The sequence below is a fragment of the Pristis pectinata genome, chromosome 22 (genome assembly GCF_009764475.1).
Source record: "Pristis pectinata isolate sPriPec2 chromosome 22, sPriPec2.1.pri, whole genome shotgun sequence".
Taxonomy (NCBI): Eukaryota; Metazoa; Chordata; class Chondrichthyes; order Rhinopristiformes; family Pristidae; genus Pristis; species Pristis pectinata.
In genome coordinates this window covers 10080423-10105111 of record NC_067426.1, presented here as the reverse complement: position 1 = coordinate 10105111, position 24689 = coordinate 10080423, and the positions used below count along the sequence as shown (strand labels likewise).

Below are 24689 nucleotides of genomic sequence, written 5' to 3'. Positions count from 1 at the left end.
AGGGAAAATGATGGCAGGCAGGATAAGTATAATAATCGCTATTCTGACATTAAGGCTGCTACTGTCCACGTTCCCTGCCAGTGGAGCAAGTTAAGACTGAGGAAAAGTATGTATATTTTGAAATCTGCCAGTTGTGTCAGAAGCAAATTGTATACATATATGGAAAGGAAAGGTTTATATGGCTTTGGAGAAAGAGCTGGAGAGTGGGATTAATTGGATAGTTCTTTCAAAATGACTAGTACGGCCATATTGAGCCAAATACCCCTTCCTGTGCTGTAAGATTGCTCTTCGACCTTTGCATTTGTGTTGTTCCAGAGACGTCCTGAAGTGGAACGGATCAGTGGTTGATGCAGCCATCGCAGCACTGCTCTGCATTGGACTGGTGAATGCCCACAGTATGGGCATCGGAGGAGGGCTGATCCTCACTGTGTACAATGCATCAACAGGTTCACTTCCTCATAATTGAATGTTTCCTTTTATTCTTTCATCCTGACTTATTAACTGAATTTGTTATATTTAAAAGGAATAAAATGAGAAATGGAGGAATATGTGAAATAAGACAGCTTTACTTGTAATTTTTTTTATCATACTTTTCTTGACTTTCATCCTTCTTTCTTTCTAACTCAGCAGATTTTGCCTCTGCTATTGTGTGTGCAATGAATCATACAGTTCATGTGGCCCAATTTATTGATGTGCATTTATGTACCATTTAGCTCTGGCTCAGATGACGGCTGTCCTGACTGGAGCCCATGGGACCTGTCTAGATCTGTTGGGTTTGGGTTAGGTATCGACTTGGCTTGGGTTCAGATCAGGTTCTGAGTTTATACCAAGGCAGATATCGAGTGTCTTACCTCTGAGTCAGAAGGTTGTGGATTCAAGCCCCGCTTCAGAGACTTTACCACAAAAATCAGGATGATGCTCCAATGCAAGACTGAATGAGTGCTGAGTTGTTGGAGGTGCCTTTTCTTGGATGAAATGTTAAATCAAACCCTGTCTTCTCTCTTGGGTGGACCTAAAAGATTCAATGGCACTCTTTTGAAGAAGAGTAATGGAATTATACCTGATGTCTGACCAATACTTGCCTCTCATTCAGTATTTACTAAAGCAAATCATATAAGCATTATCACATTATTGCTTGTGCAGAGATTGGTTGCTGTGTTTCTTGCAAAGTGACAGTACTTCAAACATTCTTTATTGTGTATAAAGTGGCTTGGAATGTCCTGAAAGCGTTGTGAAAACATGCTATAAATTCTAGTTTTTATTTTTATGAAATATAGCAGCTGTTACTGTGTAAGAAAGAATGATTCATCATGTAGGATCACAGAAAATTTATGACACTGTGTCCTTGTCAGTCAAAAAAAAAGCTGACCCAGTCTAATTCCACCTTCCAGCACCGAGCCCTTGGCCCTTTAGATCACAGCTCTTAGGATTTCAAATGTAATGAGGGTCTCTCTGTCTTTCAACCTTTCAGGCAGAGTTCCAGACATCAGCTGAAAAATGTTTTTGTTCTCTTCCTCTAATCCGTCCATCAATTACTTTAAATCTCTGTTGCCTGATTTTGTTTTTGACTCCTTTTGCTAAGAGAAAAAAGTCCCTTCACTCCTGGGCCGCTCTTGGTTACATTTGAAGTATAGTCACTTATAATGTGGGAATCGTTCATCGAAGTCTCCCCTCCATTGATGACACAATGTTCATTGGTGTTCTATAAATCAGACACATGCCAGTTTTATATGAAGTCCTTTAGCAGAGGTTGCCCATCATATGGGAGGCCAAAGCCCTTCCACAAAGATCTTGTACAAAGACTTTTCCTCTACAAGAAACTCACCAAGGAAGAGAGCAGGAGCAGAGGATCAGGGAGGCTTCGTGGAGAGAATCAGAGACCTGAGGACATCCACAGCGGGGTAGGAGATGGAAGGGGTGTTTGCTGGGACTGACTGCAATCACCAAGTTTGAAAACTTGAAGATCCTACCTGAAGGAAAATGAACGCGTGGAAGTGGTGCAGGTCAGGTTGGGACACTTTTTTAAGTAAAGCTGAAACAGTCCTCAACACTCCAATTAAAACTTGTTTCATTGTGTCAGATTTGAGACTTTCATGCACAGAGGTCTTGGAGAAAGAAATGGGCTGTTTGGATTTTTGATAATGTTCAATTGCACAGCAATTAATATAATTTCTGAAGAGTCAGGTGTTGAAAGGAATGAGCAGTTGGTAGGTTCTTGCTTGAGATAGTTCAGGGCGGCATGTTGGCATAAGCATAACTACCTGGTCATCTGACATGACTGACACCTCTGATGTTACAGAAGTCCCTCAGGGCTCCACTGCAATCAGCTTAATTTTAATACTCAGGTTCTGGAGAGGGGCATGAACAGAAAATGCACTGACATCAAGCTGACAATGCAATTTTTTGCAGAATTAGATTGAATTTCTTTTCTTCCTGACTGGGGAGATTGATGTCCAGTCAGGAAGAAAGGAAATTCAGTCTAATTCTGCATATTCCATGGTCTGCCCATCAACGATGAGACACTGCTGCAAGCAGCATTGTAAGTGACAACAACCTTCATTCTCTCTGCTGATGGAGGAAGCAAAGAGGAATGTAAATGTGAAAATATTATTGAAATGTGTAACAATGATAAAACTCACCTCGTGATTTAATTCAACTTTTGCTAATTTAATGTTTTTCTTCAGGAGTTGTTGAAGTTATCAATTCAAGAGAAGTGGCTCCAGAGCAAGAAATTCGCAGCAACCTGGACACAGGTAAACCATAGGATCCAAAACGAAGACACCGCTGAACTTTAATTGTTTTGATGATATGAAAAATGACCATGGATTGCAATAGAGTTTAATACCATTTTGAATAGTGATGTTAAAAATATGAGGAGTTGGCTTTTACTTCCATTGTTATGTAAAACATGAGGCAAAATATATCCATTAACCTTATTCATCTTGCATTTACCATTGTTCTTGCATTCCAAATGCTAACTGTTCTACAGTCCCGATGCAGGGTTTCGACCCAAAATGTCGACAATTCCCTTCCTCCCTCAGATCCTTCTCGACCCGCTGAGTTTTTCCAGCAGGTTATTTGCTGCTAACTGTTCTACAGGTTCCGTTCATGCTTGAATGTGATGAATGCAACAAGACCTCGTTCCTTCAGCTACTTGGGTGGTAGATCTTTAAACTAGAGATTGCTGTTACCAATGCGTCATACCGTTTTACGTATTTAATGGCATTTTCCCTGGTTTACAAACAAACAGTTGATGAAAGCTGTAGGTGCAATTTTGATTGAATGCCAGTTTATTTCTGGCAGCTTTGTCGGTTTGGTGTCTGAGCACCCTTGGCATCTTTTGTTCACTTCCAGCAAAGATAAATCATTGGAATGTATCATCATGGGCAGCTATTAGCCTCTCAAGCCTGTTCTGCCAGCCAGGTAGATCATGACTGAGGTACATTAATCTCATTTCTAACAACAATCTAGCAAACACATGAACAACTTTCCATATTTGTGATAAAGGTACGTTGGGATCAACCCTTGACCCTGTACTAGTGTGAAACACAGTGGTTTGATTTTGCTTTTGGAATTTCCCACAAGATACTTCCTTGGGTTAGGAGCCACTGATTGATCCTATATATCTGTGAAGTATATTGTGCTTTAACTGCCCAGTATTAAAAGAGGGCAACAGAAAGTGTGTTACATATCCCAGTTAGTCTAAATATGTGTCTCCTAAAACTGTGACCTCCCCACAATAGAGGATGGGGGCAGCAAGACCATGGGAATGGCATCACCTTGAACTTTCTTGCTAAGTTGCACACCATCCAAACTTGGAAATAAATTGCCATTCTTTCATTGTTGCTGGGTCTAAACTCTGTAATCCCACCCAAATACACTCTGGGAGTGCCGTCACAATACTGAATGCAGCAGTTGAATAAGATGGCACACCAGCACTTTGTTCAACAATGATTATGGATGGTCACTAAATATTAGTCTTAACAAAGATGCTCACATCTTGTAGATGAATTTAAAAGGTCACATGTAGCCACCTAACTTACTAGAGATCAGTAACTGAAAGAGTGTGGAATTCCTCAGATTGTGGATCAAGGTACCAAATATTAGTGGGAGTATTAAATGAACATTAAATAAGTAATTGGACTAAACAATATAAAAACAACTGTGTACCATTTTTCTCAAATAGAAAACAGGGATGCTTCATCTTCATTAACACTCAATATATTAAAGTGACACATGAAATCTGGTCACTTAATACTTCAGTGGCCATCATCCATCATTATGAGGTCTGACTGTTGTGGCCTCGGACTAACTTCTGTCTTTACGTAATACTGCTTAAACTCTGGTTCTAAGTTCCTTTGAAGCTATCTTGGAATTGTAGAAGAAAGCCAGACAGCCTCTCATTCCTGATTCAGCTGTTTGAAAGAATAATAATGGAAATCAAAATGCAATGGTGATTAAATGTTCATGATTCAAACAGACATTTATACATGGCTGCAGAACAACTGTGTTATAAAGAAAAATCTTCAGAAAGCCTTTCATTGATTAGAAAGGTTTCACTGATTGATCAGTTCCAAGCACTTTAAATGATCTGATTGATGGGTCTTTTTTCAAAAGACAATTAGAACATAGAAAAACTACAGCACAATTCAGGCCCTTCGGCCCACAAAGCTGTGCTGAACATGTCCCTACCCTAGAAATTACTAGGCTTACCCATAGCCCTCTATTTTACTCAGCTCCACGTACCTATCTAACAGTCTTTTGAAAGACCCTATCGTATCAGCCTCCACCACCGTTTCCGGCAGCCCATTCCATGCACTCACCACTCTCTGAGTAAAAAAAAACTTACCCCTGACATCTCTATATCTACTCCCCAGCAGCTTAAACCTATGTCCTCTTGTGGCCACCAATTCAGCCCTGGGGAAAAGCTTCTGACTATCTACCCTATCAATACCTCTCATCATCTTATACGCCTCTATCAGGTCCCCCCTCATCCTCTGTCTCTCCAAGGAGAAAAGCCGAGTTCCCTCAACCTGCTTTCATAAGGCATGCTCCGCATTCCAGGCAGCATCCTTGTAAATCTTCTCTGCACCCTCCCTATGGCTTCCACATATTTCCTGTAGTGAGGCGACCAGAACTGAGCACAATGCTCCAAGTGGGGTCTGACCAGGGACCTATATAGCTGCAACAATACCTCACGGCTCCTAAATTCAATTCCCCGATTGATGAAGGACAATACACCATATGCCTTCTTAACCACAGAGTCAACCTGCGCAGCCACTTTGAGCGTCCTGTGGACTCAGACCCCAAGATCCCTCTGATCCTCCACACTGCCAAGAGTCCTACCATTAATACTATATTCCACCAACATATTTGACCTACCAAAATGAACCACTTCACACTTATCTGGGTTGAACTACATCTGCCACTTCTCAGCCCAACTCTGCATCCTATCTACATCCCTCTGTAACCTCTGACAGCCCTCCAAACTATCCACAACACCCCCAACCTTCGTGTCATCCACAATTGACCCACGCATGTCAAGGCCTCCACAGAAAATCAAGTCTTCTTCATCCTGAAGTGTAAAACTCAGTTAGTCTGAGATTAATGTTTTCTGATTTTAAGTAAGTGTGTGCTGCAGCAAGCAAAAAGACCCGCATAAAAGAACCCATCCTGGAAAAAAAAAGCTTCATTTGCTGTCACGTTATTCCAAAGATTGGAGTGGTTAAGCTGGTCATTAAACCATAAGAAAAACATCTGCCATGAAACAGAAATTGCTGGTAATACTCATCAGGTCAGGTAGCATCTGTGGAGGGATAAACAGACTCAGTGTGTCAGGTTGATGCCCTTTCATCAAAACTGGGAAAAGTTAGATAGAAAACAACAAGTTCTGAGTTGCAGAGAAATGATGGGTGGGGGGTGGGGTGTTAGTGTTGTGGAGAAAACAAAAGAATGTCTGAGAATGACAGAAGCGGTGGTGGAGCCAGATGAGAGAGGGTTGTAAAGGTAAGTGAATAAAGAAGGGTATATCTGGTGGAGAGATAACTAGAAGGAAATGAATAATATCTGAAATTACTAGAAGAGGGAAAATATTATTGTGAATGCTTGAGAATATTTCCGTTGACACTCAGTCTCTTGTGCCTTCCACTCTTTGGCAGACTTCCCTTTTGTTCTTTCTCCCAATACCGCCTTTATCTGAAAGTTTGTTTTATCTCTCGCTTTTCCCAGCTCTAGGGAAAGATCATCAACCTGAAACATTGGCTGTGATTTATCTCTTCAGAAGCTGTCTGACCTGTTGAGTATTTCCAGCATTTTCTGTTATTTCAGATGCCCAGCATTTGTAATACCTTGCTAATGAAATGTTTGTGTGTGGATATACCCCATTTGAACCAGCATGCCTTGCATTTGGCAGAAACAAAAGCCTTTCTGCAGCCAACAAATGTGATTCAAAGCAGTTCATTCGCCATCCTTTGTCTTTGGTCAGCAGTTTGACTACAAGCACACAATGCCTGAGCAGCTCACTGCTGATGGCATTGGCAGTGCAGGTATCGTCCTGCCAATCAGGATCAAATCAAGACTGTTCAGAAAGCAGCAGGGATGGGGGTTGAGGCGAGAGTATGGGCGAGTATGTTTGAAGGCTCGCAGTCAGTGGGAATACTACTCTCAAAGAGAGCAGATACTGCTCACTTTGTGGAATTTGTTTTATTTTCTCACTGATCTGCAACATTTTTAACATCAAATATCATTATTGTATGGCCGATCCTGCAAAAGCCTGACAATGCTAATATTTCCAGTTGTATGGGGAGTTCAGAGCATGTTGATTTTTGCAGAAGTTGGGATTGCTGGAATATGACAGCATTTGCAGAGGATTCTGAAATTTCATTACTATTTGCACAGATGTTTGGGACTATGTCAATATTTGCAGGGAGTTTCAGGATTATGGCAATATTTGCAGGAGGGCGGTACTTGGCAAAATTTGGAAGGGACTTTAATGGATCAATATTTTTTTTTCAAGACCATTTTCTCCCCTCCACACACAGAAATTTTCACACCAGGGCATGATTGGCTTTGCTCCCAATACAATTACAGAAGAGGATAACTGGAAAGATTATGCCAGTTGATAGCCACTGATAGTCACTTGTGGGTCAATGCTATGCTTCATGCAGCTAGTCATTTCTGTCTTGCAGGCTTCCCTCGTGTGTAAAGTTTGAATGCTACAATCTTGACCTTAAACCAAGGCACTTCTTTAACTGTTCCCTCGTATTGCAGGAGGGCCGTCAATTGGAGTTCCAGGTGAAATCAGAGGATATGCCCTTGCACATCAACGACATGGCCGGTTACCATGGAAGCAATTGTTTGAGCCATCCATTACATTTGCAAGAAAAGGTTTTCCGGTGGGTAAGAGCCTTGCCGTCGCCCTAGAAGCAAATAAAGTGCAAATAGAAGAAAGTGCTTCGCTATGGTGAGAGCAAGTTCCTTTGTGGTTGCAAATAATTCCTTGCTGTAACCTAATATTTGGGCTGATGGAGAGCAGAAGCCAGGATGCGGCCTGATGTATTTCCTGATGCCTGTTTTGATATTCTCGTAATTCTTCACAAAAATTATATGGAATAAAAAAAATTGTTGCAAGTTTAGAGCCCAGAAGGAGTCTATTCTGCCCACCATAGTCAGCCTAATCTCAGATTGCAGCACTGGGTCTGAGCCCTGCAGGTTTACAGCTCTTCAAGTACCTTCCAAATGTGATGATGGCTTCTGCTTCTTCCTCCCTTTCACACAGTGACTTCCAGGCTCTGACCTGAAACAATTCTTAACCCCTTTAATTATTCTATCAATTAGATTAAATCTCCACTACTTAGTTTTTGACCACACTACTAAGAGATAACTGTGCCCAGATGTGAAAGAGTGATCGAACTTCGGCACAAACTATTTCCAAGTGTGGTAATTCTGACCCCATTTTTGGATCTTAATCTGACATATAAAAAGAGAAAATACTAGAAATACTTAGAAGGTCGGGGACAATTGTAAGAAAGGGGAACTTAATGCTTCAGGTCAACAATCTTTCATTAGAGTGTGAGACTTTGGTCATCAGTGGTGAATGACAGCACCTATTGCTGCCACTGTCATTGCCCACTAATCTGGTGTTCAGAAACGTCTTTTGCTTCAGAAACCTCAAGGCCTCACTAATTTTCCACATCAGAAATTTTTGTGGATGCACTGCTGTTGAGTACATTTGAAATGATGGACTTTTGGACACCAAGGGAATTAATGAACATGCTTTTTATGTTCAATCAAGGGATGTGGGCTTCATGTGCTGAGTTAGCATTTAATTTTCCATCCCTCGTTGCCCTTGAGAATGTGGTGGTGAGCTGCCTTCTTGAACCGCTGCAGTCCTTGAGGTGTGGGTATGCCTCAGGAATGGGTGGGAGTAAGATCAAGCATGATCTTATTTTTTAACAGAACAGATTTGCCATACTCTTACTTCTATTTTTCTTTAAGTCCTTCTGTTCTTATCATGGCAAGGTCTTTGTCCTATATTTCACAGTAGAAATGAGTTCTTAAACATTGATTATTCTGTATGCAAAGAACTGCCTGACATTAATTCCATAAGTTAATTTTGCTGATTTTTATCCTGAGGTGCTTTGGTTTAAAATCACATGATCCTGATTTAGCGTGTCTGAATATCAGATACTTTTCTCAAAGTCAAAGTTGAGTTATTGTTATATGGACACGTTTGTGTATGGACAAGTGCAATGAAAAACTTACTTGCAGCAGCATCACAGGCACGTAGCATCAGATAAGCAGCATTCACAATAAATTAAACTCAAATTATTATACACAATTTTTACAAGAAAGAGCACAATTAGAACCAAAAATATCCATTGTAGTGCAAAGTGGTCATAGTGTTGCTGTACTGAGGTAGTGATTAGGGTCATGCAGGTTGGTTCAAGAACCAAATGGTTGAAGGGAAATAGCCATTCTTGAACCTGGTGATGTGGGACTTAAGGCTTCTGTACCTCCTGCCTGATGGCGTCTGTGAATAGAGGCCCAGGTAGTGAAAATATTTGATGATGGATGTTGCCTTCTTGAGGCAATGCCTCTTGTAGATACTACCGATGGTGGGGAGGGATGTGCCCGTGATATATTGGGCTGAGTCCACTACTCTCTGTGGCTTCTTACGTTCCTGTGCATTCGAATTGCTGTACCAGACCATGATGCAACCAGTCAGGGTACTTTCAACCTGATATGCCATCTGAAGTCCCCTTGCAGTCATCCAAAGATACTCATGTTTTCTCGGTCCTCCTTCATCTCTCAATTCCCCATCACTGGATATCAGTCTTGTGACTTTTCTCTGAACTACTTTGAGGGATAGCATCTTGTCTCTCAGTGATCAAAACTTAGAAGGTGTAGTGTGACCAGAATATTGGAACAGAAATTTGATTCAGTCAATAGCCTCTATGCTTGTATTCCCCCGTTAATATTCCATTCCATTGAAGTTGTATTCAGCTAAAAATCAGGATTGGGGGTACATGTGTCAATCGGATTATAGACTTTGTTTTACAACTGAAGATGAACTTCTGCTATGTACTTTAGCACAGTGAGTCATCTGTGAGCTCCACTGCGACTTGTTAGGTTTAGCCATACGTTGCTTGGTTAAAGGAGCTCGCGGTTGAGGAAGTTAACCAAACCCCACAGTGAATAAATATAGGCATGAGAGTTTTAAAATTCATTGATGGAACTTAGGCACCTCATCCCTGATTGCAGAGTCAGCCATTGGTGGACCTGGGGTCACATGGAGTCCAGATTGGATAATGGTGGCAGATTTCTTTTCTTGAGGGAGAGAACCTGATGGGTTATTAAGACACTCTGGTAGCCTCTACTGCTGTTAATTCTTTGCGCCAGATTTATAAAATTACTTGTGACTGAGAGATTCAAACTTGCATGTCTGGATCAATAGTGCAGGCAGCTAAGTACTGGCCTAATACCTTAATCTTTCTATTACCATGTTCCTCTACAGCCTTGTAAGACCGAAAATATCATGAAAGGGACCCAAAGAGCCTGTATCCTGGTTTTGCAGGTCCTGGAGTATAATTTGCACCTGCTGCATTAATAGAAGCATGCTAAGGCGACTCAATTCGTAGGAATTAATATTTCAAAGTTTAGCTTCTGGAAGGTAGTGGGACATAAATCTCTAACAAAAGAAAGACAAGTACAGATAGTTATACTGCAGAAGGTTTGTCCAACTTCACATATTGTCATTTTTATAGAAAGTAGTAAACCCTGTATGCACAGGTAAAGAGGAACAAAATGCAAGCCATGAGAGATGAGAAAATTAATAGAAACTTTAGCTCCATTTCTGCTCTCTATGAATCCCAGTTCAACAGCCTGAACTCTGGATAGAGACGTGCAATTTATTTGGTGCCAGAGTGACTACCATCAAAGTTCTTCATTGTCAAGGCAATTTAATGCTATAGTAATGGTAATGAACTGGCATCAATGTTAACTCTACAATAAGCATAAAGTATGTCGAGAGCTTGTGCTAACACAAAATGTCAGATCTAGGCAGGGCCAGTGATGGCAAATATAAAAGATTACCCCTGCTTGCCCTCTTTCTTTGCCCATATTACTTTCTCCACCATCGAGGATGGTGTAATGTAATGAAATTGTAATATTGTGGGTTTAGAATTTAATTTTCATTTGTGATTGGATGGAGTACTGAGATGGTTTCAGCATGAGACGTTGGCCAGGAAGGGTGGAGGAGCTGGTGCCTAGAGAACAAGGTTGGAGGTGGGGAAGAAATCTGTTTTCATCAGTATTTAATTTGAGGCTGTTGTGATTGTTCTGCCAAGCAGTTTGACAATACACAGGTAGTGGAAAGGTCAGATGCTGGGCAGTATGACTGGGTGCCTGTAGCATAGATGTGAAGGCTGCTACAATCGGTGCACAAGTTCAGCAAGGGGTAGCAGCCTGATGAAAGATCAAGGACAGTTCCTTGGACTCTGGAACTGGTGGGGTGGGGTGGGGTTGGGAGGTAAGCTATTACATGCTTTAAAACTTATATGATTCAAACCAAAGTCCATTCCACTGAATCTAAGTTGCCAGCTTTTAACCTCTCAGTTGATTATTGCAAATTTACCTGATTACTGCAGTTCAGATTTTGCCTACTTATTTTGCTACGAAGGATCATCTCATAATCTAGTTTCCATAGGCCACAATTAGGAAAATAAAAGCAAATTACTTTGCAAACCAGTGGCAGTCAGCTGTTTGTTTACAACGTTAATGTCATACAGCAACACCTTTAGAAAAAAATCCAAAAATTACTTTTCTACAAAACAAGCTGCATTCATTGGGCTGCACTGACAGCTAGCCACCCATTCCATGGAAGTCCACCAACTAGCTGCAGCATGCATCCAATCTTCTATACCCGCACTGGAGGTCAGATGACTGCACCTCTAACTGCCTGTGTATTCCAATAGTAGTTCTATATTGACCTGAGCTGTGGAGCCAGATGCACTTCCTGTCTGACCCCTCAACTTCATGTCATACATCTGGATCATCTAGCATTGCCCCATTTATTTCAATGGGGCTGCTGGCCTTCAGTTAAAGGTAAGTGAAGTTAATGATTTGCTATATTTTAATTAATATTAACACTTCATTTTACCCATTTGAATGTGATTTTGCATTCTACTGCTGATAATTTTATATTAATGTTTTTAATCTTTTGAAATTTCGTAAGTACTTTTTTTTGTCTGAATATCACAAGGGACATTTGGAAATAGTGAAAAGCCCTTTGATAGTACTAGCTATCCAAAATTAATTGTCAGGTCTTAATTCTGTTACCTGTGGTGGAGTTGCCACTCAGAGTTCACTCTCCCCAGCAGAATGACTTTTGCAGCCAAGCCAACAGTGCCTTGGGAGCTGTGTGGCTGCAAAAGGCAAGTGCAAACCATGCATCCAGCGAGAACTGAATGCAAAATGTGGGCTAGCACCAATGTACTTTTTTAAGCAAATTTTATTATCCCAAGTTTGAAAGATGAATAGTAATGCTGAAACGAAACGGTCCATTCCTAGTCTGGATATCCGTAAAAGTTACATTTTTATGAACTTTACAGAGTGAATTAGGTGAGTCTAATCATTACAGCTGTTTTTTATGTTCAGCCTAATATTTGGTGTACTTCGAAAGGTTGAAGATATACTGTATATGGAAAACACAAACATTTTCGGATCACAAGGGTATATGATTGCTATGTCCAACTTCCATGCAGATTTAGGACAATGCAAGTAACTCCAATAAAACTAAGACATTTTGGTCAGTCATGGATTTATCTAACATCATTATACCCATATGACAGACCAGAACTGGGCAAGTTTAGCCTATTTTTGTCACTTGGAAAATGATGGGGTCAGACTTACTGCCAGGGGACTCGACTCTACACAGATGTTAAAATTGTATGGGGTATGAAATGGATGGCCAAGTCCAACGTATCTATTTCTTGCCTGATGGGATTAAGATTTGGGCCAATGTTTCTGAGTGATAACAAGCCATTTTTCACAAGATTTCATTACCCTTGTCAAAAGGCAACTTTCTGTTGCAGACTTGCATAGAACATAGTCGAGTCCATTTCAAACACAAATAAACTGCAGCTGATGTTAGATACATTCTACCATTCCATCTTCTAGCAGTCGGGATCTGAGTTACCACAATTGGGAGTTAAATCCAGTTTGTATTATAACTTTGCAGTCATGCTGTTACTTAAAGTACTTGATTAGAAAGTGTCAATTATTCATCATGTTATATGTGATGGTGAACACATGACTAAAGAAATTACTGGTGGTAGAGAACAGGGTATTGGTTCTGGAAATTGTTTTTTTATATTCTTTGTGTGATTTTATAATTTAGAAAATAAAATAAATTATCTGTGGAGATTTTGCTAGTGCTTTTGCTAATGTTGCATTTAACATTTAAAGTAAAATTGCTGAGAAATTCATCTCAGTTGGGAAGTCAATGGAATGAATTTCAGAGACAGAATACAATGTGCTGATGTGACAATACAACATGTTTAGTGTGACCAATCAGGGACAAATTTCCATGCAACCATGTTTTTATGAATGCTGCAAAATAGAAAACATGCAAGGATATATTCACCAATCCTATGCTCCCAGCATGGAGCCTCATTTAAATGGACATAAGGCCAGAGAATCTGTGCTACTGTGGAGTATTTTACTCATTCTTCTGTTCATGTATGGTTTCCCACTGAAAGAATAATGGAAAATGCTGGGAATTCTTCGTAAGTCAGGCAGCATCTGTGGAGAGAGAAATATCCTTTCCTCAGCTCATCCGCTGGGAGTGTGGAATTGTTGAATTTACCCTATTGCTAACCATGAGGGGGAAAATGATAATCATAAAAAATCTTTTATTTCCACAGTGATGTGTTCTGTAAGAAAAACAGCAACAGAATTTTGAATGAAAATGACCTAATATATTTTCCACAATTAGCGGACACACTACAAATGATAGCAGATGAAGGGCCAGACGCATTCTACGATGGACCTATTGCTGAGGACATTGTTCACTCTGTTAGCCAATCAGGTATCACTATCTGAATATAAACATGGCAATTCACTAAATGCAAATTCAGGACCTGTCTCCAGTGCTTTTTTAATTATGATTCGGTTTTAATTATATAGCAGTGAATACTTTCTGAATCTATTAATTAATAAGTCGTGGTGCTCTGTGCAAAATCTTCTAAGAAATATTTAGCAATGTTTTAGCAAGATGCACGATTTAGTCGCACATAACAGACTGATCAGGATGTTAATAGCCCATGAAGTTCAAGGGAAAATGGCAAGTGGGATTAAAAATTTAATTGGCATCAGCAAGCAAAGGGTAATTGTGGAGAGGAGTTTTAATGTCCAAATAGCTGTGAGTTTTTGTACGTGGAGAGGAAGGAGGGCGCTGCTACTACAACTGACTTGGCCCTAAAAGTAGGTGCCATTAGTAAGAAGTGTGCTGACAATACCAACACTGGGAGTGTGGAAACTAAACCAGAAATCCTCTGGGGGAGAGCTACACGATTGGAGCTTCCACCTTGCAGATAAGACGTTAAACTAAGATTCAATAAGTGCTCTCACTGTGATGCAACAGTTCCTTTGGGACTACTTTGAAGAAGAGCAGGTTGTTATTCACAGTGTCTTGGCCAATATGTTTCCCTCCTTAACATCACAAAATCAGATTACCATGGTGCTCTTTGAGGGAGATTAATGTGTCAAGATTAACTGTTGCATTTCCCACATTACAAGGGTTTATTTAATCACACTGAGAAGATGAGTAGAATGAGGAGTAGGCCATTCCACCCCTTTTACCCGATCTGTCATTCAATAAGGCTGTGGATGATTGTTTACCTCAGTGTCACTTCCCTGGACTAACCATATCCTTACTACTTAACTATCAATCGAATTTGGTTTTGAATATACTCAAAGACTGACCACATCCCCCTTGGGTAGAGAATTTCAAGGATTCTACTTGTGTTAAGCTAACTCATCTGTTTTCTCTTCGCCTTTCTTAAACTGCAGGGTTGCATTTGCTGCTTTCTGATCTGTGCGAAACATTCTAGAATATATAGAATTTTGGAAAATGACAGTCAGTGTACTTATTCTCTTCATAGACACTTCTATCAAAACGCTAGGAAGCAGGCCATCAACTCCTGGAGATTTATTGGCCTTCAGTCTCATTAATTTCTCCAAAATTAATTTTTTTTTACTGATGCAAATTCTTCTGAGTTCCTCATTTTCTCTAGTCCTGCAGATCTCCACTATTTTGAGGTTTATTGTATCTTTTTCTGTGCAAACATAATATATTTATTTAAATTCTGTCATTTCTTTATTCCCCAATATTGCTTCTATGACAAGATCACAAGACAAGGGAGCAGAAGTAGGCCATTCGGCCCATCGAATCTGCTCCAAAGAAAAGGGGGAGAAAAAAGGGGAAAAGAAAAAAGAAATGAGAAATGGGGGGGGGGGGGGGGGGGAGGGGAAGTCTGCTCCATGAGCAGAAAAAAAATTATTCTAACTCCAATTTCCGGCCTTATCCCCATATCCCTTGATAACTTGACTAATTAGCTATCTATCTATCTCCTCTTTAAACGCCCCCAATGATCTGGCCTCCACTGCTGTACGTGGCAAGGAATTCCATAAATTCACTACCCTCTGGCTAAAGAAATTTCTCCTCATCTCTGTTCTAAACCTGTACCCTCTAATTCTAAGATTGTGCCCTCTGGTCCTGGACTCACCCACCAAGGGAAACAGCTTGGCCACATCTACTCTGTCCAGTCCTTTCAACATTTTAAATGTTTCTATGAGGTCCCCTCTCATTCTTCTGTACTCCAGTGAGTATAGTCCAAGAGCCGACAAACGGTCATCATATGTAAGCCCTTTCATTCCGGGAATCATCCTCATAAATCTCTTCTGAGTCCTCTCCAACATCAGCACATCTTTCCTAAGATATGGGGCCCAAAACTGTACACAGTATTCCAAATGAGGCCTCACTAGTGCCCCGTAGAGCTTCATCAACACTTCCTTACTTTTATACACTATACCTCTCGAAATGAATGCCAACATAGCATTCGCTTTCCTTACCGCCGATCCGACCTGGTGGTTAACCTTTAGGGTATCCTGCACGAGTACCCCTAAGTCCCTTTGTACTTCTGTACTTTGAATTTTCTCCCCTTCTAGATAATAATCTGCCCGTTTATTTTTGGTTCCAAAGTGTACAACTGCACATTTCTCAACATTGAATCTTATCTGCCATTTCCTTGCCCATTCTCCTAAACTATCTAGGTCTCTCTGCAACCTTCCTGTCTCGTCAATACTCCCTACTCCTCCACCTATCTTGGTGTCATCTGCAAACTTAGCCACAAAACCGTTTACTCCATCATCCAAATCATTAATGTACAGAGTAAAAAGAAGCGGCCCCAACACCGACCCCTACGGAACACCACTAGTAACCAGTAGCCAACCAGAACAGGATCCTTTTATTCCCACCCTTTGCTTTCTGCCAACCAGCCAATGCTCCACCCATTCTGTTATCCTACCTGTAATTCCATGACCTCTCACCTTATTAATCAGCCTCTTGTGCGGCACCTTGTCAATGGCCTTTTGAAAGTCTAAATACACAACATCTACTGCCTCTCCCTTATCCACCATACCGGAGATTTCCTCAAACAACTCCAATAGGTTGGTCAGGCAGGATCTGCCCTTCACGAAACCATGCTGGCTTGGACCTATCTTGCCTTGCACCTCTAGGTATTCCATAACCTCATCCTTGAGAATTGATTCCAATAACTTTCCCAATAACTATGACAACCTGTTGGTTTTATAGTCATCAATAATGAGATTAACTTTTCTTGAAATTTAAATTCCAGTAACTTCACTTCAAACATAGTTCACAAGTTGTTAAGTAGCTTACGATGCCCTGAGCCCATGACAAGCACTTTGTAAATGTGAATCTATGTATCTTCCTTCACTCTCCATTATTCAAGATGGCGCAACAATTAGGAAGGTAGATGGTGCATTGGCCTTTTATTACAAAAATAATTGAAGAAAGACATCTTATTGCATTTATATAGGGTCTTGATGAAACTGTGCCTGCAATATTTTATACAGCTTTGTTCTCCTTACCCGAAAAAAGGATATACTTGCCACAGAGGGAGGGTGGTGAAGATTCACCAGACTGTTTCCTGGGCTGATGGTTCGCTGTATGATGAGAGAATGAGTGGGCTCAGCCAATAGGGAGGATGTTCCACCTGACTGAACAGTCTAGAACCAGGGATTCATCGTCTCAGAATAAGAGGTCGGAATTGTAGGATTGAACTGAGGTGTACTTTCTTTACTGAGATGGTGGTGAATCATTGGAATTCTCTATCCTCTAAGGTTGTGAAGGATTTGCAAACAGGATTAGCTCAGGAAGACACTTTGCTCAGCATGGACGAGTTGGGCTGAAGGACCTGTTTCTGTGCTTTGTAGCTCATGACTAGTCATTGATTGTGTTCAAAACGGAGATTAATTTCTAAATATTAAGGAAATCAAGGGAAATGGCGCTGAGGTAGAATGGCGATGAATGGTGGGGCAGTCTCGGAGAGTCTGATCCTAATTGTGTTGTTATATGATGTATGTTGAGAAAAATGGTGATAATGTTCTACCCAATATCACAGCAAATTCTACTGTCTTACTCGATCACTCTTCCCTACGGATGTAATGAATATCACCTTCTTAGTAGGTATCCATTCCATTCAAACACTAGCTATCAGCTCCAGATAGCAGTGCCAACTGCATTCCAGTCTTGCATATTCTCATCTGGTTAGGTAGGGATTGTGGAGAAGAAAAGTAGAGAAGGAACTCTTCCATCAGAATTGGAAAACATTAGAGATGGCACAGTAGTGCAGCGGTTAGCATAATGCTATTACTGCGCCAGCAATCAGGGTTCAATTCCTGCTGCTGTCTGTAAGCAGTTTGTACGTTCTCCCCATGACTGCGTGGGTTTCCTCTGGGTGCTCTGGTTTCCTCCCACATTCCAAAGATGTACGGGTTAGTAGGTTAACATGAGTGTAATTGGGCAGCGTGTGCTCGTTGAGCCGGAAGGGCCTGTTACCGTGCTGTATAAATAAGGTTTTTTTTAAAAAAGTGTTATGTAACAGGTTTTAAATAAGTGAAAAGACTGCAGGAGAGGAAAGAACAAAATTGAAGTGTGTATGATTCGAGAGACTAACAACAGTGGTGATTATGCAAGAAACAAGCAGAAGTAATGGGATAAATAAAGAAACCAAAATGGGTCTTAAGAAGGTACAAATGGAATAGAAGAATCATTATCAACAGCTGGAGCTGGAGCCACAGACCTTTGCTTGACACAAAAAGAGGCCTTTCAGCCCATTCAGTTTATGCCAGCTCTCAAAGCAGTACCATCAATGCCATCCCCCACTTATTTCTCTGTAACCTTTTTTCTCTTGCCTCCAACTTGATTGTCCTGCCACCAAATTGGTTGGGGGTAATTTTTCTTGGCAATCCAATCAACTTCCCAAACAGCACATCTTTTGGGATGTGGGAGGTAACCAGAGCAAAGGGAAAATGTGCAAACTCCACAGAGACACCATCGAAGGTGAGGGTCCAGCCTGGGTCTCTGGAGCTACAAGGGAGCAACACTACTTGCAGCACAACTGTGCAGCCACTTGCAACTCTGCAGGAGATCAGCAGGAAAATGTAGGTCACAGGAGACCATACCCACAAGAAATAGACATTGTCTCTCTTTTTTTAAAGAACAGCTGTAAGTAGTTAATCTGCTATTTCTGTTTACACATCTTCTGGACCTATGCTCTGTTCCTTTTTGTAAATGCACTATAAAATCTTACCAGAAAGTTTACCAGAAAGAGCAGGTTTAGCACTGTGTAGAACATAGAACACTACAGCACAGTACAGGCCCTTCGGCCCACAATGTTGTGCCGACATTTTATCCTGCTCTAAGGTCTATTTAACACTTCCCTCCCACATAGCCCCCTATCTCAGAGGTGGCACCTCTGATGTTGATGTGTTCCCTTTTCTGAAGGTGTCGTTCAATTAAGTTGCTTTTTTGGTAAAGAAACACTTTTTCCACTGTGAATGGATTGGTCAGTCATGCCCGTGTTTCTCTTCTCTCCAGGTGGTCTAATTTCCCGAAAGGACCTGAAGCAGTATAAGGCGAGAGAGGAGACAGCGATAAATGTGACTTTGGGTGACTACACATTGTACGTCCCTGGTGCTCCGTCAGGTGGACCGGTCCTTGCACTCATTCTGAAAATCCTCGAAGGTAATATTTAACCTCCAGATTATATACTGAATGTTGGTTCGTAGATCTTTGAAGGGCTTCCAGCCTTAACTGGAGGAAGTGGTCATTTGCAGCAAATGATCAGATTCAGTCAGCTCCACTGGTACACTCCCTGTGATCTTTGGCAACACAAGGCACTGTGTCCTGTATATGTAGGGATCTGTGACATGTCACTGAGAGGGTGCGTTTTAACCCTAAAGTTCACCTCTCCCAAACCTCATTACTGAAAATAGAATCAGGGATCCTGGCTCACCTAACTGGCCTAGAGGGTTTTAACCTGTATCAGTGAGAAGGGAAGAAGGACACACAGTTGTTTTTCTCATGTACCTTTTGTCTGAACACAAAATGCCAGTGGGACAGCCCAGTACTGGTTGCCAGAATTGAAAGCATCTTGCTTTGCACTGACTGAACACCCAGAATGAATAGACTGAGACTTGGCTGCATTTAAATGGGGCTCAGGAGTTAAAATAGGCCATGGAGCTTTCAGTGGAATATGTGAGTTTTGAATTGACTTCAAAATTCATTCTGGGTGAAATTGGAATCAAAGTCTTATGCTTCATTGACGCTGATAAGAGCAATTGTTCACTGTATTAATTGGAAATTATTATATCACAATCACATAAAAGGAATCTTGAAATGTTGGCAGAGAAAACTCACTGAAGCTTCAAATTAGCAAGAAAATCAATACAGAAACAGCACATAGAGTGTTTCTTTGTTCATATTGTGTGGTTTACATTTGAATCAGAGCTACTACCTTGGAGCATTAACTATTTGAATGAGTCTGGTTCAGATGCCCTTTGATAAGGCTACGATATTGTATTTGAAAGGAAGGCTCAGTTGGAAACATAATCATCAAATGGATGTTTTTGAATTATAATTTTGTTTTCAGAGCAAGAATAACCAAATTATGTGGAAGGGGTACTTGTTTTTCATAGTACACTATCAGCTCTTTTAAAGTGTCATGAAACATCATGTATTGATTTGAAGTTCTATGAATTTTAACAAACATGGCAGTCATTTTACACATAGCAAGATCTCATGGCTGGCAGATTCATCTATTTTTGTTTGATCAGAATACTGAGAGAATTAAACTTGCATTTTTTTCTATTGAATGACAGGTGGTTGAGAATTGTTACCCTGAGATTCTAACTTCTAACGATAGTTCTTTGTCCAATTTCATTGACTTGATTAATTTATTTATTTTTGACTTATTGTTGTCGTTGCTTTATATAGACTCTTTCTCAAACTTAAATTAGTCACAAGTAAAATATTTTAGTTGCCTACTCACAGATTTTCAGTGAATTCATGAGGAAAATGTCCACCATTTTCTGCAACTCTGGTACTTGGAAAATAAAGTTTTGTAGCGACTCACTGTTCGGTCAGGCGAGCCGGCTCGGCAGTCGGGTCGCGTGGCGTCGGAGCGACGAGGCCCAAGATGGCGGCGGGCCTCGTCTTTCCAGAGCGACGGGGAGAACCCGTGCGCGGGAAAGACTTGATGACGTAGTACTTACGTCATTGCCGGTTGCATTGGGCGGGAACAGTCTCCCTTAAAAGGCCCGCGCAAGGCGGGAAGATAAACCAGTTCTTGTTTGACAATCCTTCGACTAGCTTCTTGTTTTATTTCGCGGTAGCAACCGCTACAGTTTGGATGTTTACATAATATTGTACACTGAAACAATAAGTGAACAATAAATGGGGAAAAAATCAGAAGGACAGGATCAATCTACACGTAGAAAGGCAAGGATTGTTCGGGGATAGTCAGCATGGCTTTTTTAGTGGGAGATCCTGTCTGACTAATTTGATTCAGTTTTTCAAGGATGTACAGTAACTAGGTATATTTGAAGCTTTATAAAACGTTGGTGAGGCCTCATTTGGAATATTGTAATCAGTTTTGGCTGTCACAGTATAGAAACGATGTGATTGCACTGGAGTGGGTGCAGAGGAGATTCACCAGGATGTTGCCTGGGATGGAGAGACTCAGTTATAAGGTGAGACTGGATAAGCTGGGCTTGTTTTCGTTGCAGTGGAGAAAGCCAAAGGGAGACCTGAAGGAGGTCTACAAAATAATAAGGGCCATAGATAGGGTAGATAACAGTAAACTTTTACCCATAGCAGAACTATCTATAACCAGAGGACAAAGGTATAACATCAGAAGTTGAGAGGGAATATAAAGAACATTTTTTTCACGCAGAGGGTGTTTGGAATTTGGAATGCACTGCCTGAGAGGATGTGGAGGCAGACACTCAATATTACATTAAAAAATACCTAGACAAGCACTTGAATTGTCAAGGTTTAGAAGGCCACGGTGCTGGTAAATGGGATTAGTATAGATGGGACTTGATGGGCAGGGACAGGGTGGGCCGAAGAGCCTGTTTCTGTGCCCGGTGACTTAATGACTCCAAGTAACATACAAAAAGATTAAAATGAAATGAGGAACAATTATGAGATCCTTCTCCTGTATTTGAATCTGACCAAAACTTGGGATGCATGATTGATAGGTTTGCATTTATTGCCTTTTAACTACTGCCCCTGCAGAAGGTGGTGATAGTTACCATGTTGCATGACTACTCCATGGGTGGTGAAGGCACTTCCTCAGTGCTGTCATGTTGTGAGTTCATGAGTTTGACTTCATAGCTTATAATCAATAAATGTCTCAGAGAGGACGGTGTGTGGGTGGGGTTGGAAATCGGATGCAAGAGTGTTCCTTTGCACGTACAGTTCTTGTTCTTCAAGGTGAAGGAGGTCACAGGTTTGGGAGATGCATTCAGAATCAACCTGGTGGGACAGTTTCTTGCTTTGATTAGTGCAAAGATCCTCTAAAGTTTGTTTGCATAGGTTCATCTCCTACTTTGTGAGGCTCTGATATGGCATTTGTTGGCCGAGCTTTCCATCCAATTCTTTCTTTTCTAATCTATTTTTTAGGATATAAGTTTTCCAGAGAGAGTATATCCACTCAAGAAAAGAAAGTCTTAACGTACCATAGAATTATCGAAGCCTTCAAATTTGCATTTGCAGAGAGAAGCAAGTTGAAATATCCAACTTCTGGTGACCATAGGGAGGTAAGAAACATTCACCTGTATGCATTTGCTGTTCACAATTTCAGTGTTTTCCATTTATAAATTCCTATGCCATTGTTTATAATGGAAACCAAATGTGGAAACAAGTCATGTTGCAATTGAACTCCTCCTTCGTCTTCTTAGCCAGTCCCTCAGGATCAGGACTCACTTCCACTCTGCTATTGAGATCACTGATACAACCAATGGGTCATGAAAACTCTAGACTAGATGGGGCGGGAGGTGCCTGATGGGATGGATGAGTGGGTAGTGTGTGTGAGATGGTGTGATCCTTCTGCCATTTACATTTGGGCTTCTGTGTGCTGCCTGTGTGTGGACAAGATTCTCATTGCCATCCTGAATGCTTTTTCTTCATTTTGAGTGGTCGTCAGCCAGGGATTCACTACTAATGCTGCCACCTCTTCAGTTTTACGTGTCCTAGTTTCTTATTCTTTGCTGAAGAGGATCTCTTATGCTTTGACCAACTTTTATTTCTAAACCTTACAAGTTTCCATAAGTTTTGCTTTTTGAATATAATTAAACTCAATATGAATGATGGGATTTCATTGCTTGTGTGTGTAACAGCTTCACAGTGGCTGCAAGCTGTCATTCAAAGATTGGTACTAGATTGAAGTTCTGGTCATTTTCCAACCTTATTTTTATATGCTTGTAAAGGATATGTCAAATTCTTGTTACGATGCAGATATGCATATTGAAATCCATCTTCCATTCTGTTGTAGATATAAATAGTCATTGTATTTAATAATTTCAACAGATTAAATATTGTGCATCACAGATCATTCACTGAGTAATTGCCTTATTCCTTATAAAAAGTGAAAACAGAGACTGCTGGAAACGTTTTGCAGACATATTTCATGTCTGAGGTCAATGAACTTTCACCAGAACATCTATCTGTGGTACATTTCATGTTGACGACCTTTCATCGGAACGGATACATGTCAGAAATCAAACCTTGCTTTAAATTGCTGAGGAGGGGGAGGATTGGAGAGATCAGAAGGAATATCTGTGGTAGGGTGGAGGCCAAATGAACAAGAGGTGGTACAGCAGAGAGGAGGAGGTAAAGATTTGTTAATTGCAGCTGATCTGTGCGATGGGGATGTAATTAGGAGATAAAAGTAAATGGGAGAGAGGAAGAAAAGGATAAAACGTTATAATGCTGGGATGGTGAGATCAAAAACACAGGAGTAGCAAAATACTGCAGATGCTGGAAATCTGAAACAAAATAGAGAAATTGGAAACAAGCAGCATCTGTGAAGAGAGTGAACAAAGTTAATATGAATGTTCATTAGAACTGGTCAGCTCTGACACAAACTGGTGTCTGGTTATTTGAAGATGTGATTTCAATATTAAGCTTGGAGTGTGTAATGTGCCAAGTCAGAAGGTAAGGTGCTGTTTCTTGGAAGACTCAAGTACAGAGAATTAAATTGATGGGCAACAGGGAGCTCAGGATTGCCTTTCTACTTTGATGGAATGCTTTGAAAAATGGTTATCTAATCTGCATTGGTTTTTCCAATGTAGATATCACATTATTGTATCATTCTGTCTCTCTTGATTTCAAAGACAATTGCTTTTGTTCTCTGTAGCCCTCCCTCTTTTCTGCAATTAGACATACCTGATTTTAACTTGTCTAAGTTCTGATGAAAGGCCATCAACATTAAAAATTAACTTTCTTTCTGCACATATGTTGCTTAACCTGCTGAATATTTCTCTCATTTTGCTTTTTCATTATTCTTTATGTCACTTGTTCTTTTACCGGTCACCTTAAATCTGTATTCTCTGGTTCACCGCTCCCTGCTCTTATATTTGGTGGTCCTTTCATTCTGGCCTAGTCCACATTCTCAGTTTTCTTTGCTCACTATTGGCTGCCATACCTTCAGCTGACTAAGCTTTGGAAATCCATCTGTAAATCTAGCTGCTGCTTTACCTGTTTTTCCTTCTTTAGGATGCTCTTGAAAACTGATATTTTTAACCATGCTATTACATGTACTACGACCTGTTTTTACTAACACTGTTGCAACGACATCCTAGGCATTTTGTTACGCTAAAGGTGCTATATAGAACAAATTGTTCCTGTTTCACTACAGTAGTAGGCAAGTTACCCTATGTAGTGTAATATAGGAATCTGTGAGCAAGGTTGATCTGATTTAAAGGTGACCATTTAAGGCTAATGTCCATGTTCTGTAAGTAAACCCTTATTTCACTGGAAGTTCAATTGGTATCAAGTGAGCAAACCTTGCAGCTTGTAAAGTACCAGGCAAGAAAAAATCAGCGTGAAATGAAATGTACTTTTTAAAATGTACTTTGGACACTTTGACTGGTCACATTGGAAATATGATGCATGTTCCAAATTAAGTTTTGTTAGATCTGGAGATGATGTTGTCCAGAAGGTTCTTCAGAAGTCAAGAATAAGATGAAAATATAACGGTTAGAGTTGTTTATTAGATATTCATCATACTACAGGTCAGACAGGGCCACCCTGTACCAGACAGCAATGTAACATAACGAGAAGTGGACTGTAACAAAGGGACTTGAGAACATGTTTCCCTTTTATACCGCAAACTGGTCTGAACCGGTTTTGGTAAAACCTATTCAGCAGGTACTGACTGAATCACACTTCAGCTTTGCAGACAAAGAAACTACTTAAGTATAGAACCAAATGTACTACAAGTTACTAATGGCTTACAGACAAACAGGTGATTATACAAACATATAAGAGCGTAAAGAAAACTAAAATTACAAGGAAAAACACAGTAAAAACAACAATC

General features: G+C 40.5%; 1 protein-coding gene across 2 annotated transcripts in view; it reads left to right on the top strand.

Annotated features, from left to right (window-relative positions):
* Positions 1-24689, top strand: part of LOC127581669 (glutathione hydrolase 1 proenzyme-like) — a 39334-nt gene that overhangs the window by 4201 nt on the left and 10444 nt on the right. For both annotated transcript variants that reach the window (XM_052036267.1, XM_052036266.1), the window contains exons 3-8: positions 316-446; positions 2685-2753; positions 7270-7462; positions 13425-13588; positions 18686-18832; positions 21773-21909. In XM_052036267.1, coding sequence (XP_051892227.1) covers positions 316-446; positions 2685-2753; positions 7270-7462; positions 13425-13588; positions 18686-18832; positions 21773-21909 — 841 coding nt within the window. The remainder of the gene's footprint in view (positions 1-315; positions 447-2684; positions 2754-7269; positions 7463-13424; positions 13589-18685; positions 18833-21772; positions 21910-24689) is intronic.